Genomic DNA, 15,562 nt, shown 5'->3' on the forward strand with positions numbered 1-15,562 from the left:
TGCGTACGGGTAGCGAGCTTTATACAAATAGAACAATGAACAATGAACAATACAATAGACTGTAAGTGTATTTTTATATGTTAGTATTATACAATTTCAACAAATAACTTTAATTATTCGCTTTTTTTTAAAAGAACATAGATAAATATAGTATGTAGGAATATTCAGTTCAATTACAGTTGAGAAATTGATGTAATAATTACTTACTCGTATAATATGAATAAGAAATAACAGGTAAATACGCACTTTTGTTTACTTTTTCTACAAAAATGTATACATCGTCTCCGCCCCTGGGCCGGCCACAGCTACGGCTGATGCGACATATTTTCAAGTCGTTAGTAGCTGCGCTCTCTATAGGAAACAATACACAATTAAAATATTTTACAAACACTACATACTTTACACAGGTATCGATAGGTACACAACATTTAACGTAATAAAACGCTAACGGTCTGGGCGTTATATGCGTAAATTATTGTTTAAAAACAAAATGATAACAGTATATTACGATATAAGTGCGTAATTACACTTATAACACACGTGGTGAAATTTCAGCCCCAGCCGAACGAGAGGGCGCAATAAATCCAAGTGTTTTAAATACATACGCATATTTATCAATAGTAGTAGTAGGACGATTGGACAACGATAACACACTTTTATATTGCTGAATTTTTTTTTTTAATAAACTCAACCATAAAACTGTGATGGACACTGTAGCTTTGGCGCCGTTTTACTTTTTTGAATTAGCCGGACAGTTCGAAATTTGATAAAAAAAAAAAACAAATAATGCAGTTGTGGAATGTAACTTTACTAGCTGCGTTTATATAATGCACGCATCTTTGATTAACTGTTTTACATTTATATATATAATGTATCGAAATATATATTTTTATATATAATGTATCGAAAACCGGTGAAATTAGATTCACTTTTCAAACAAGTGTATACCTATTGACAATTAATATTTATATTCCCATATATATACAACGTCTAATATCACATATAGAACAATCAATTAAATTATTGAATATCTTTATTCTTTTACATGCGTAATAATACTGACAACTGAAATAATAATAATTAATATATATTTTTTTATGTTACTCTTATTAATATTTTCTTTTTTTCTTTTTGTTGATCCTTACCACTCAGTTAAAATTATATCAAATTATACTCTGAACTATTTACATTATTTTTATTAGGTATACACACACCGCACAGACAATCACCATTAATATTGCTCCTTTTTATTTTATATTTATTTTAATTCTTATTTTCACGTACCCTCAAATGGGTTAAAGCTGAAAATCAGTGTTTTGTTCCTTGAACAATGTTCCACGCTGAGCTTCGACCTTTTTGTATTGCTACAGATCACACATAATAACACAATTTTATAAATCTTATGTTGTATTATGTATTTTATATTCCTATGAACATGTTGTGTGTGATTAGTAACAAACAAATAAACGATATATCTATCTATCTATATCTAAATAGAAAAGCTACCATACGTCATAGTAGGCTCTTACTGTCAAATATATAAATCAAATATTTACCTTTAGATAAGGTATAATTGAGTTGTTTGCAGTGACATTTCCGCTAAATTGAAATGTGAGAGATATTTGATGTGAAGGACTTACTTCCATTAATTATAATAGTAAGTAAAAGGTCGATGTTGTCACCTAATTAAAACTGTATAGTCCCTAAAATATTTGTCCAATAATAAACATCATTATATGATACTATATAAAGAAAACTAAACGGGAAGGTGCATTATTTCTTAAAAGGATGCATCAAAATTATTAAAATTAATTTGATATCAAAAACATTATTATTGCAGTTAATAAAAGTACCAAAAGCCTGAGATGATATCCATAACGGATGTGTTCCAAACGCATCGGTTACAGATAATCATAAATATTAATACACAATTAATTAACGTTAAAAATAATTCTTTAATCGTAGTCTATACTGAGGCAGACTTTGTAAAATTGAAAATATTTTTTTACATTGCACCATTAGAGCTATATCAATATAGTTCTCATGACATACACATACCTATTTTTTTTTTTCATTTATATGTTTCACAGTTTATTTTTTTATACGTATATATCTGGATTTATAAATTCTTAAGCTTCCGCTGCGATTTGTTACAGGGGAAATTTTTAATAGAAATTTTCACTGTAGGGTATATATGTATATTATATTATACATATTTTATAATTACACATATAAGTATTATACATAAAATATTATATTAAAGTATATAATAGATTTAATATTTAAATATAAAATTTAATGACAAAAAGTTTTCACATGTATGTAGTGTACACTTATGTATTGTTAATCTGTTTTAACTTATAAATAATACTTTTATTATGGTACACACACCAAAATAACATTTTTTACAATTTTTGACTCTGTCTGTCTGTCTGTTCCGGCTAATCTCTGAAATGACTGTACCGGGACTTTTCTTGGTAATAAGGAATAACTTAGGCTACCTTTATTTTAGAAAAATAACGTTAAATTCCACGCGGACGAAGTCACAGGTACAGCTAGTTAATTAATAAAACTATTGGCACTATACAAACGTGTTTATCATAGCTGTTACTGCCTTAAACATAACGTTAGATTGTTTACGTTATATACACGCAGTATATATTTTTAAATAACAAGCTTCTAAGAAATATTATGCGTTTGTCGTCCTATTTATCTAATAGAATATTATCTCAAACTGTCCTCTGTTTGAGATTGACAACATTGTGCAGAGATAAACGTAATCAGCATGTAGATTCGGCAAATTTCGAGTAATTTCTTATATCTATGTGGTACCTACTATCAACAACGACGCGTGACCCCTTAAGCCTAACCCCTTTTGTTTGAGCATCGTGGTTTATCTATGTGGCGACTTAAACTGAGTGATCGCGATTTCAAATCTGGCCGATAACATAAAAAATGGGTATTAATTTTTCTTTTTTATTCAATTTTAACTGTCCGACCTAACACACGACTACTTTAGGAAGCGGTTGCACGCCATAAATCTCAGTGAGCAGAGTGGCTGCGACCACGGGGCTGAAGACGAGGACGTCCACCATGCCCTGTGGGAGTGTCCGCTGTACGGCGTCGCGAGGATGCTGATGCTGGACGGCGGACCGGTCTACTACCAGGATCTCGTGTTTTTAGGGTGGAGAATTTTAGACGGCTACGGGAGTTCACGCATCAGTGGCATAGGAGGCGAGCAGGTAGGAGAGGATGAGACGTGGAGCGGCACCAGGAAGCGTCATATTTTATACTAGGTATACTTAACGTACGTAGTAGGTACTAGCTCCCGGACTTCGTAATAACATTCGTAGTATTCGAAATAACAATAGCTCTTTCTAACTACTAAATAACTTTTTAGTTTGTAAACCAATTGAATGAAGTGTATGCACGTCATAAATCACTATCGCTACCAACTAGCTACTTCAATTAAGAATATCGTAAATGCCCGAGTACTTTTTTTGTGTTGTTATTATTATTATATTATTGATTAAATAGAATCAGCCTTTTAATATAGCGATACAGGATATTAAAAGGGAATAAAATAACACACTAAATTTTAAATAAAGCTTACCACAAAGAATAATGACAACAGACGGTTTTTGAGATAAACAGACAAAAATTCTAACAATCATTATTTTGGTTTTGGATAATATGATTTTGACACCAACAAAATTTTATCTATATATATTTATAAAAATATAAGTTTTTTTGTGATATCGGTACAGAGCTATTGCACTGAATAGCAGCAATTAATCATAATTTAGTTAATTAACAACAAATAATATTTTACCGTATGTGATAATTATTACTCGTTTATCACAAAATATTATGTGTTATTTAAATTGCTAATTCCTATAGCAGTCGTTATTTTTATAACAATTCCTATACCTACTATGTTCTATCTATCAACCTCTAAGATAATTAATTAGTAAATCACACACACACACATGTATTAAAAATAATTCTATAACAATTAAAATGCTTTCGTTTGCTGTTTCGAATTAATTTGTTACAATTACGATCCTCTATAATTATAGATGAATTTGTATTATATAATTATATGAATAACAAAATCAAGTATTTTTCGAATTTTAATTGCACATAATAAACACAAATTCATCTAATAAAAATCAGATTATCATACATTAATCAATACATTAATAATATACACAGATAATTATTAATTACAAATTACTTACTCATGTTGTGAATGGGCTCGGAGAACACCGGTGGACAGATTTCTTCATTAGTTTTTATATCGTGTGCACTAAACCTCAATCTAACTATATTGAGATTAATGTTTTTGGCTTCGTTTTCGCATAGAGTGCGAACCTGAAACAAAATTTGTTTGTTTAAACTCACCGGACGCCGAAATGTAATTGTCTTGGACATCCATTATACGAGGGCGGTAGAATAGAGTTGTAGTCACACGATATCGACGTGGCTTTCCCATAAATATTACAAGCTCTACAAATATTGCTAGCTCTTATTCTGAGTATCACTCTACTTATTTTCAACAGCACAATATTAAAGTTATCAAATATGCAACACAATCACAACACAACAAAGCGCCTTGAAAATTTAACGATGACTGAATTGAATACTGAATGTCGGGCCGCACTCGTGTGGTCAGCGTGCGAAGGGTGGGGTTCAATGTGGTTTGTGGTGATGACGAATCCCGTGTAGCTTCTGCCTTTCATAACCGACTGTCATTAGTTGTTCAACCATTCGTGATCAGTCCATCCTCTGATTGGTGGGTTTCTTAAGTTTAGAAATATTGTATTACATCGCCCACTCTAAATAGTACATATACATATAAGTGACGGCACGTACATACATATAACTGGCTATTATGTACTTGTTATGCGTTAGAATGATTGTTGACGTTACTACAGTTTAGTAGAAAAGAATCTAGTGTTGTCGGATAACTTTTGTACAAGCATTATTAATTTTAGGATGTAGGTTACGTCAAAAGTAAATAAATAAGCACTTATAAAGAATGCAGATGTTAATCTTTTAAAAGTTGATTGATGGTGATTTTCAATAGTCTTAAAAACAGACGATGAATATATTTATTTATTTATAATTGCACATGCATAAATAACAAATTAACAATACACACATGGATTCCGTTAAAATTGTGTAGCAACTTGATAAATAACTCAGTCCATACTAATTTCACAAGGTCAAATGGATACGTACGTACAGACTGAATGAATTTGGAATTAAGGGGGTCTTCCTATGTGACGGCCTGTTTTTTAGGGATATTTTAGGATTTTTTTTCTACGACCAGTAAATATTTAGAGCTTCAAGTTTTTTATCATTTATTAACACATATTTGGACAGTATAAATATAAAATTTCAGCTAAAAATATTCAGTCAAACTAGAGTTACAGCGCTCTGAACACCCCCGCCTCGAAAAAAAGAGCTCCCACTTCCTCCACGATTCCGGCTGATCGGCTTATCTGAAAAAAAAAAAAACGGCGTTTTAATTTGTAGGCTTAAAAGCACGGAATGACCTATAATCAAATGAATATAAAAAAATTGGATTTTTGATAGACATTTGAAATAAAAGTTGCAAATTAGGCGTTTTTTTTTTTTTTGCTATAAAAAAATCGAAGTTTTGAAAATTTTCGATTGATAATAGTTCATTCCATGCGTTTACATATATTGAGTGTGCCCTGTAAATTTCAAGTAATTCGGTCCAGCCGTTTCTGAGATACAATGGAGGAAAGTTTGAAAAACACAGTTTTGAGAAAAACGCGTTTAAAGTTTCAAGTCCGTTAAAAACTATTAAAATATCAACTTACTCTCAATCGGCGATGCCTGGTCCATAGAGTATTCCTTCCTCTTCCTCGTGAAACTCTTTTAAAGCAGATTGTTCAGCTCTTGAGTCAATCCTGGCTTGTTTAACGACATCACTTACGCGCCGCTCAGAGCGTAAGATTCGCTTTTCATCCCGTTTCTCAACATACGCTTGGGCTTCACGACCAACAGGGCATCCCATAATCGACATAACTTTTAAAATACCTTGAAAACCTTCATTAAAGATAATAACTGCTAAGTAGCTAGCAATTTCAACAACTTTGGGACCAGAATGAAGATGTTTAGGAGCGAAAGTCCAAATCAAAGAATTCAAAGATTCGTTATTGTTTTGTGTCTCTGCTCCTAAACAACGAATTAATAATTCGTCTTTCGATAAATCTTCGAAAACCGGTTTGATAGCTTCTTGGACTTGCGGAATTAGAGGTGGTTTATCGTGATGAAATTGGTCCAGTTCATTATTAGCTTCAGCCTTACGCCATTTACACCAACTGTCTTCGCCTTCTGGACAAAATTGATGCTGAGGGTTTTCATCAGAAGAACATTTATGATAGTACGTTGCCCAAACTTCCTTTCTCATATCTTCAAGCGAATCTGGATGGCGTCGAATTGCTAATCCGTAGAATTTTGTAATTTCTTGGATAACTTTATCAGTAAGTTTACCTAAACGTGTCTAAACTTGTATAAACAAATATATTAATAAAAGGGAGGCCAGGTATAAAGCCGACGGTACACAATAGGCCCGGTCTCTAACTGCCAACTCACCGCTCCGAACCGCTCTTTCTTTTACCTGCTGTATCTTTAAAACGACTTCGAATTTTCTAAAATCGCTTTACTACCGTATTCTAGACATGTTAAGGGAGCAATTTATGAAAAAAAAAAAATCGATTTTTTCAACCCATCACATAGGAAGACCCCCTTAAAGTCTGCTGTAGCGTGATCGTAACTCGTACAGTATCTACGTCTGTTAAAAAATCTTGTTCAATATAATAAGTATATACAGTTAATCCTTTAGGCATTAATAAAAATATATTTTCTTCTCGTCTTCCGGTTTCAGGAATTTTAAGAGGTATATATAATCGGTATCGGTATCATAATTTGGAGAAAGCAATCCATAAGATTGATACTGAAGAATTTTATCATGGAAAAAGTGCGTGCTTCTATTCAAAACTGGTCACAACGTGGGAAGGACTGTATTGCAGTCAATGAAGATCATTTCGAATAAGCTTTATATGTTTTTAATACCTTCATAGTAATATTTAAACTAACACACTACAATAATAAATGTTACATGAACCCCTGTTACAAAATTATTAATTGAGTAGATAATATAAAAGTAATACAATGGAGGTACGGGGCATTTCATAACAACTTACTGTTTTAACACATCATGAAATAAATCATCACAGCCTATAAGTAAAATAGAAAATTACTATTATTATTTTTAAAGATATTTCTTAATTCAGTTTTTACTATTCGTTTTCGTCTAGGCACGTCTAGGTATATTCTAGTTTAATGGAAATAATTACATCATCTAATGTAGACAGAGTTAATATAGAATATAACATTCAATGAATTATAGAAAGTCCAAAATGATCTATTACATAAATGCTAAATATAAATAACCCTGGACAATTAACACAGCGTCATGTAATTCCACAGTAAGCAGAGCTTGGGTTATGGGTACTAGACAACTAATCGAAATACTTCATTTTTTGTAAATACATAGGTATACAGTATACTAGAAAGCACCCAGACTGATACAAATAAATCATAACAAACATACTCATAAATACAATGTTAGCACCTTGCGAGGAATCAAACCCGCGACCATTGGAAGTAAAGTGGTGTACTAAACCGCTGGACCACGAGGTCGGCCCGACATGTACCTATTATTGTTTTACAAATAGAAGGTCATTGCGAATGTAAGTATGTATGTTTGTTAGGTATATCTATCTATGTTAAAGGAGTGTATCTTCCCCAATTCTAAACTAAATCGGCCCTGAGCGCCCCGTCTGTACATACGCACCACTGCGGGGTAATTCCTACCCTCCTATCCCCATAGTCCATCCCCTCGGGTGTTATCCTGAGGGATTGTTAGGGACGGCATGAATTAATTAATTGAAAATAAAAATATCTTACACATATATGAATGTTGGTACTGATGGCCAAAAATATATATAAAAAATAATATAATAATATTGTAAAAAAATGATAATATCAAAGGTGTCATTTCATTCTCATAAATCATTTTGTCGACGATCAAAAAGTCGCATATAATAATTAATTTTGTTATATTATTGTATTAAGATAATGTTTTGGGTGAATCACCTAGATAAGTATCAGGAAGTGGCAAAAAATAATCTGAATTAGTGCAGTTGTTTCCTGTGTTTTCAGTAAGTAATCATTAAGTAATATCCGGTATAGTTTCAGACTCAAGAGCATAAGATAGATAAGCAAACTCTGATAAGGGATACTTAAAACCTAAATGTCTATCTATTGACGTAATAAACCTAAAAGTATCTAATAGGTATTAGTAAAAGCAAGAGTGCAGTAATATTATCGTAAGAATTAAACGGACCATACCTAATATTACGAAATCCATACCAATACTATAAATATGACAGTGTAGCTTTCTGTTTGATACCATTTCCCGAGTGATACCTACTGAAATACCACTGACTGTGGTACAAACAGTCATTACAGTTATAATTACATATAAGTATATTGGTATAATAGACATCTTCAAGGGGGAAAGAGGATTGTTAGTAATGTGGACCGATGGTCTCATTGCTAGCAATGTACCATGTCAAGTTGACCTCCACGCGGTTCCCACTGGAAACCATCGTGATAAATTACTAGTGAATTTGTCACGATGGGCTAACTGACCTGACCTCATGCTCATCTTATCATCCTCCACTGGTGCCCCGCCAGCGTAAACCGTTAGCGCAGGCGGGAGCACCATTCCATTATCATCCATTAAAAAAAAAAATAGACATCTTCATGCTAATGTGAAGATAGATTCTATCATGATATTGAATATATAACCTATACATAGGTTCATATTTCATATTTAAAGAAGCAGACAAAGCCACGGAAGACGAGAAGAAGAAAAGAAATTTGATCGTGGTATGGGTCATATAAATTCAAACTGAATCTCACTTAACTAACTCAATCTCACTACATCACTCCTAATTTTACTAATTAGATACGGACTTAAAACTATGTTCAGTCTTGTTCTTAAAATAAATATTTTACGCTTAGGTATAGAGCCCTAACTAAAACTAGATTTATAATATAAATTAAGTATAATAGTATTAAGCTATTTCGTTGTAACTAAGTATTCAAAGTAATTGACATGTAAGGATTATACATCTATATTTTTAAGCGAGCAACAATCAAGTCATCTTGGCTGTATCCACATTCCGAATGTGGGGTTTAAAAAGAAAATAGTATTATAAATTCATTATAATTAATTTTATATGAGTTGAGATTATTTCTATTCCACTCAAATTTGCCAATTGAAGTCCTCAACGTTATATATAGATATACTAGCTGTGCGCGCGCTTATCCTATATATCATTCTGATGCGTAAACTATATTACTGTAATGTTTCATAAAAATCCGTTCAGAAGTTTTTGCGTGAAAGAGTAACAAATATTCATACTCAGAAACTTTCGCAAAACAAAATAATATTATTAAAATATGCTTCCTATCTCAATACAAAATCTTTTTATGGCAATAGGTACCTACCGCACCATATGTAACCGTACACTTCGTTGTAAAACAGTATTTATTTATTTATGGCGTTGGCGCCGAAACGTTATATTGACGTCATATGTATAAGTACCATATCAAAAAACAAGTATTTACATGAGTTGTCTAATACCCATAACAGAAGCTCTGCTTTGCTTGGGGCTAGCTGGAGCTGTAAAAATTGTTCTAGGTTATTCCGCTGCATTCCGCGACCTACTAATTAGTCGGCTACAAAAAGCCGTCGGCGTAGTGAGCATTAATAATTGATATATAATATATGTATGTATACTTTTTGTGTATATTCAGATCAAACCTGCAATTCGGAAAACTAAACATAATCTGGCCTCGCATTTGTCTGTGATAAGTTTTATATTCATATCGTACATTATATATCCATTGTTATCTTGTCTTTACTATTTGTCGACATATTCAAGTATTTCATTATAATATAGATATTCTTAAACTACGTTCAACCGTATAATCGTGAAAAGGAAACAGACTGACTACCACACTAACCTGATGTCTAATTTATAACATTGTTGTTAATATTATTACAGTAATAGCATTAAACATTTTGTTTCAGACTCATCTGCACGTAATCCCGTAAACCTACGTTCACAATTTCAGATTTCTAGACTTAGCCATTTTGGCTGTGCTTAGACAAATTAATTTCTTTTCTTATTTAAGAGTCCCATTATATTTCTATACTCTACTATATATATAGTCGGTTATATGATGATATACGTGATGATCTATTTTTATGTAATAAAATATGAAATATTATTTGAAAATGGTACCTATATAATAAGTATTTCAACGACATTTAAGCTTCGCGATAATATCTATATAATTGTTGCGTATGTTTGTTTACGTACCAGTTTGTATATAGGTGTGTTATATATGTGACGTTAATAATTTCGTCACTGCTGTGTAATATCACTACTATATTTCACCCTTTAACCGAAACTTATTTATAAAGCAAACTGTTTAACGACAGAAATAGGTTAGACATACCTATTTTTGCAGATAGTTGTTTGTTTATTTGTTTGCCTACGTGGTATAAAAAAATGCAGATTACTAAGTACATAGTTTACCTGTGATCAAAAAAATACAGCTCAAAAATTTTATTAATTATCTGAACTATATCTTCTTTTTCAAACATACAATTTTACGGTAAATATTCTAAAATACGCTGTAAAATACGTGTTATAATTCGGATTTTATTAATACTGTTAAGGAAACTACGCTCTGCTACCAAAATGTTTGGGAATTTACTCTCTGTATATATATAGTGAAAAATGAGTGGAAGCGTCAGTCACGTACCTGTATGGTTCTGCGGATTTCTTGGGCTTCAGGGTCTCGAAGATATCTTCGCTAGCTTTCCAGCTTCACAGTAGGTTTCGCACAGTTCTAATTTATTTTAATTCACAACACAATGCGCGCGCGTCAAGGCCGCTGTACGGTCCGTTTGTTACTAGGTAAGGGAGGGGAAGGGAAACCGCGGGTACACAAACTAACGGGCTCTAATATAATAATCTGTGCTTACGATGGTACAGGGTAGATTTTGAACAAATACGTATCCATATATGACCTTCGTAAGTAGATAGGTAGAGGTGGGAATGGGGATTGTTAGTAATGTGACCTGATGACCCCACTGCCAGCAATGTACAATGTCAAATTGATCACCACGCAGTTCCCCTTTGAAACCTTCGTACGTTATAACTTACTAGTAAATTTGTCACGATACATAGGCTAACTGACCTGACCACATATTCATTTTATAATCCACCACTGGTGCGCAGTGCGTAAACCGGTAGCGCAGGTGGATGTACCATTCCATAATCATGTATAAAAAAAATAGATATGTAGATGAGGGCAATAAAAACGTACTGTATAACGTCTCCCGGTATGGCATGATAGCATAATTTTTATGCATTAAATATTATAAACTTTCAATACTAAGCCGGCAACAACCTCACTCATATTGACGATTTGTATAATAAATATATTACAGAATCGAATCACGATTTCCGAATTGCAGTAACGTGCAATTGTAAACAAAACACCTCATTATTTTGTATTCATATATAAATTTATTAAAAATACTGACAATGCCGAGTAAATTATAATACTTATACGATGGTAAGGAAAGGATACCATTGGCGTCTGAGGAAATGGAAATATCTATACTATATCTGGACTATAATCAAAATTAACATGTAGTTAGATAATCACGGGAACGGACATCCTTTACACCAAACAGCTAGTAGTATAAATGGAAAAACCTACCTGTCTGTTATCTTTCATGACTTAACATTAAAGAAAGACGTGATTGTATCATGAATACGGACATTAGCTATATTGAAAAAAATATCTGGAAAGGTTGACATAGGGGAAGTAATTTTATGCAGACGAAGCCGCGGAGAATTAGTATTGGCTTACAACGTAAATTTTCCATTTAGTAAGGTTACATTTACGGTTTTTAAGTTGCTTTTACAAAAACAGATAAAGTAATTTGTTACTTTAATTATTTATTTCTAATTAAATTATTATTGCTTATTTGTTTTATATACAAATTATTCTAAAGACGACTTAATAGTCAATACTAGGTACTTGTATCAGTTTACTTTCGCACTCAATATATAATCTTTTTTTTATACTACGATGGTAGAAACAAGGGGTGTCACGTGCGGACTGACGACAAGAAACTTTAATGCACCTTGAAAACCCTCTAAAACAAAAAATGCTGTAGTCTCGAGAGAAAACCTCGGCAGATTTCGCAATCCAAGTGTACGCGGGAGGAAACTCCTCTGAAACCGCACTGTCCCGTAAATGAATTATTACCGTATTTAACGCCGATGACTCAAATAATTAAAATAAAAATATCAATAAACTTTATCATTACGGGAGGTTTATTTCGAATTACATAACCAGTACCAATATAAATTTCATATATTTGCTATCCGGTATTATTAGTTCTTATCAGTGTGCGTCATTGCAATTTCTAGTAAAGCGAAATGCGTTGGTACGTAATGTCCTATATCTATTTTTATATTTACTGGATTACGTTTTGAGCATTGACCTTAATTATTTTGCAAATAATGTACATAATGTTTGATTTGATGTAACGATTAAACAGAATTTTCATATTTCATATTATATATCGTACTATTATTATTAATATTATAAATGAGAAAGTTTGTGAGTACAGATGGATGTTTGTTACTCTTACACGCAGAAACTACTGAATGAATTTTGTTGATACTTTACAATACTTTACAGTGACAGCTTATACATCAGAATAACATATAGGCTATAAATTTCATGAGAGTGAAACGTTAGGCACAGCTATTTGTCGTTACTTCGTCGTACTTCCAACGCTCTCGGGCTCAATTCCTCGAATATTGTTTGTAAGTCTGTATACATTGGCAGTGTGTAAATTGTATGAGGTTATTTTTTATTTCTATTATACTTTGAATTTTGTGGACGATACTGTATTTCTAGGTATCACATTAGATTCCAAGTTGCAATGGGGTGCTCATATTACTAAATTGGCGAGTCGACTTAGTTCTGCCGCTTATGCGGTAAGAAGAATTAGACAATTAACAGACGTGGCAACGGCTAAACTTGTGTACTTTAGCTATTTCCGTAGCATTATGTCGTATGGTATTTTGTTATGGGGCAAAGCAGCTGATACAAATACAATATTTATTTTACAAAAGAGGGCCATTCGCTCCATTTATAGCATGGGTTCCAGGGAGTCTTTGCGAGAGTGCTTTAAGGAATCAAATATCCTCACCGTTGCTTCTCAATATATTTATGAAAATGTCATGTATGCCAGGAAGAATATAGACAGTTTCAAAAGAGTTAGTGATTGCTCTAATAAAAGCTTACGTAACAATAACAAACTGATTTTACCTAAATGTCGTTTGGCTAAAGTTAGTAATTCGTTTTATGGCAATTGCGTAAGGTTTTACAACAAAATACCAGAGTCTGTTATAAATCTGCCAGAAAAAAAATTTAAATGTCAAATAAAACACTTCCTTTGCAAAAAAGCTTACTATAAAATTGAAGAATTCGTTAACGATAATAATGTTTTTGTAGAAAAATTTTAAATACATAGCACTGACAATATTATCTGATTACACTAATAATGAGTGCGTAGCGATTTCTATGTTGATTATCGCATGCCTCTTACTTGTTACACTGTAATTATTTATATAAAAAAAACATCTATTAAAAAGAGCAACACACAAGTTTCTTGCTCATTCTTCTTGTGATGAATCTGCATTCCGAATGAGTGGTAGAATCAAAATATGACTATTCAAAAGTGCTTGTTATGAGTTTATTTGAATAAAGATTATTTCTATTCTATTCTATTCTATTCTAATAAAATACGGTTTTATTAATGATATTCATGCTCAGAAATTACAGTGTACATGCATAATTGGTATGGCGAATACCCACACAAACACAGTATTCATATGTTGACATATCTATATTCTTGTGCATTATACATGCAACAAAGCAATGCGCTCCAAATTGCAGACTAAATAATAAAAAGTGGTAACTTACAGGTGTGTTATTGGGGTATCTTCGACTATTATATAATTACAAATTCGAAAGAAAAAAAAACATTTATTTTATTTACCTAATGTGCAACGATAAATCACAGCTTAGGACTTGATTTCTCAGTGCTTTTCTCTTCTTAGTAGTACTTTCCTTTATTTTCACTTATAAAAACTACATATTTTTTAATATAACATTTCTTAAAGACAGTTGGCATGTGTTTTTTTTTCAATTAGCATGTGCTGTCGTTGATGTCTTTTATTTAGCAAGGAACGTATATGAAACGTATATCGAACGTATATCATAATATGGCTAAACTCATAATAGAACAGTATAATTTTATTTTTATTTTTAGCCGCAGAAATAAGTAAATCGAAAACGTTTATAATAATTTATTTATTTCTGTATATTTCCCTTTATCTACATATGAATATAATTGGAGTGTCTGTTTGTAATATTGAAATAACCGTTTTTACTACATGCGTATGAATATATATATACAATAAAATTTTATTAATATTTTTGTCTGTCTGTCTGTTTGTTCCGGCTAATCTCTGAAATGGCTGGACCCATTTTGAAGGGACTTTTATTAGCAGGTAGCTAATGTAATGAGGAGTAACTTAGCCTAAGTTACTCCTCATTACATTAGCTACCTATTTTATAAAAATAAAGTTCATTTCCACGCGGACGAAGTCGCAAGCACTTATTCTAATTTATTGTTGACTAGCTGTCAACAATAAATTAGAATAATCAACAAGATGTTAATATCTTTCAATTTCATGGTCAAGTCATAATTACTTATAAGTGTAGCACGTTTATGTGGTTCAATAGGTATAGTTTGTCTTTTATTGGTAACCATTTTATTATATTGTAAGGTAAATAAAAACTAATAGATATTATTTATGTAACCCAGTAAACACAAGGACATTTAATTTGATATTTATTCTATCCGAAATTATCCGCCTCAAATCCGCATAGTAAAATACGATTAATAGGCGTTATGTACCACACGGAATTCGTCTTTACCTCCGAAAAAAGCTATAAAATGCTTGCAAAACTAATTATTTACATATAACTTCTAAACAATAAAAATTCTACTCCATGAAAAGGATATGTTTCAAATGTTTGAATAGATATTATTTTAATTATTTTTTTTATATTCGTATAAATGTAAATCGTAGGTGTCGATTTTTTAACTACGATGCCGTAATGCTGACACAATAAATGAAAATAAAATAGAACTTACCTCCCTAGAATTCATTCTACTATTTTGCTGTGCATACTTATTGTATAACAATCCTGGGACATCCTTTTTTGCTGTGTGGATTATTCCCATACCAGCAAAGCTGCAAAAAAATATTTCTTTATTGAC

General features: G+C 32.0%; 1 protein-coding gene across 1 annotated transcript in view; it reads right to left on the minus strand.

Moving 5' to 3' along the window:
- The window catches only part of LOC131850433 (nuclear factor NF-kappa-B p110 subunit), a 54,743-nt gene that overhangs the window by 22,656 nt on the left and 16,525 nt on the right, over window positions 1-15,562 (minus strand). Inside the window, exons 4-6 of the mRNA XM_059200647.1 lie at window positions 15,437-15,536; window positions 4,242-4,374; window positions 247-351 (exon numbers count right to left, since the gene is read on the minus strand). Coding sequence (XP_059056630.1) covers window positions 247-351; window positions 4,242-4,374; window positions 15,437-15,536 — 338 coding nt within the window. The remainder of the gene's footprint in view (window positions 1-246; window positions 352-4,241; window positions 4,375-15,436; window positions 15,537-15,562) is intronic.

This window comes from Achroia grisella, unplaced genomic scaffold (assembly GCF_030625045.1).
Source record: "Achroia grisella isolate CSIRO2021 unplaced genomic scaffold, CSIRO_AGI_Agris_v1 utg770, whole genome shotgun sequence".
Lineage (NCBI taxonomy): Eukaryota > Metazoa > Arthropoda > Insecta > Lepidoptera > Pyralidae > Achroia > Achroia grisella.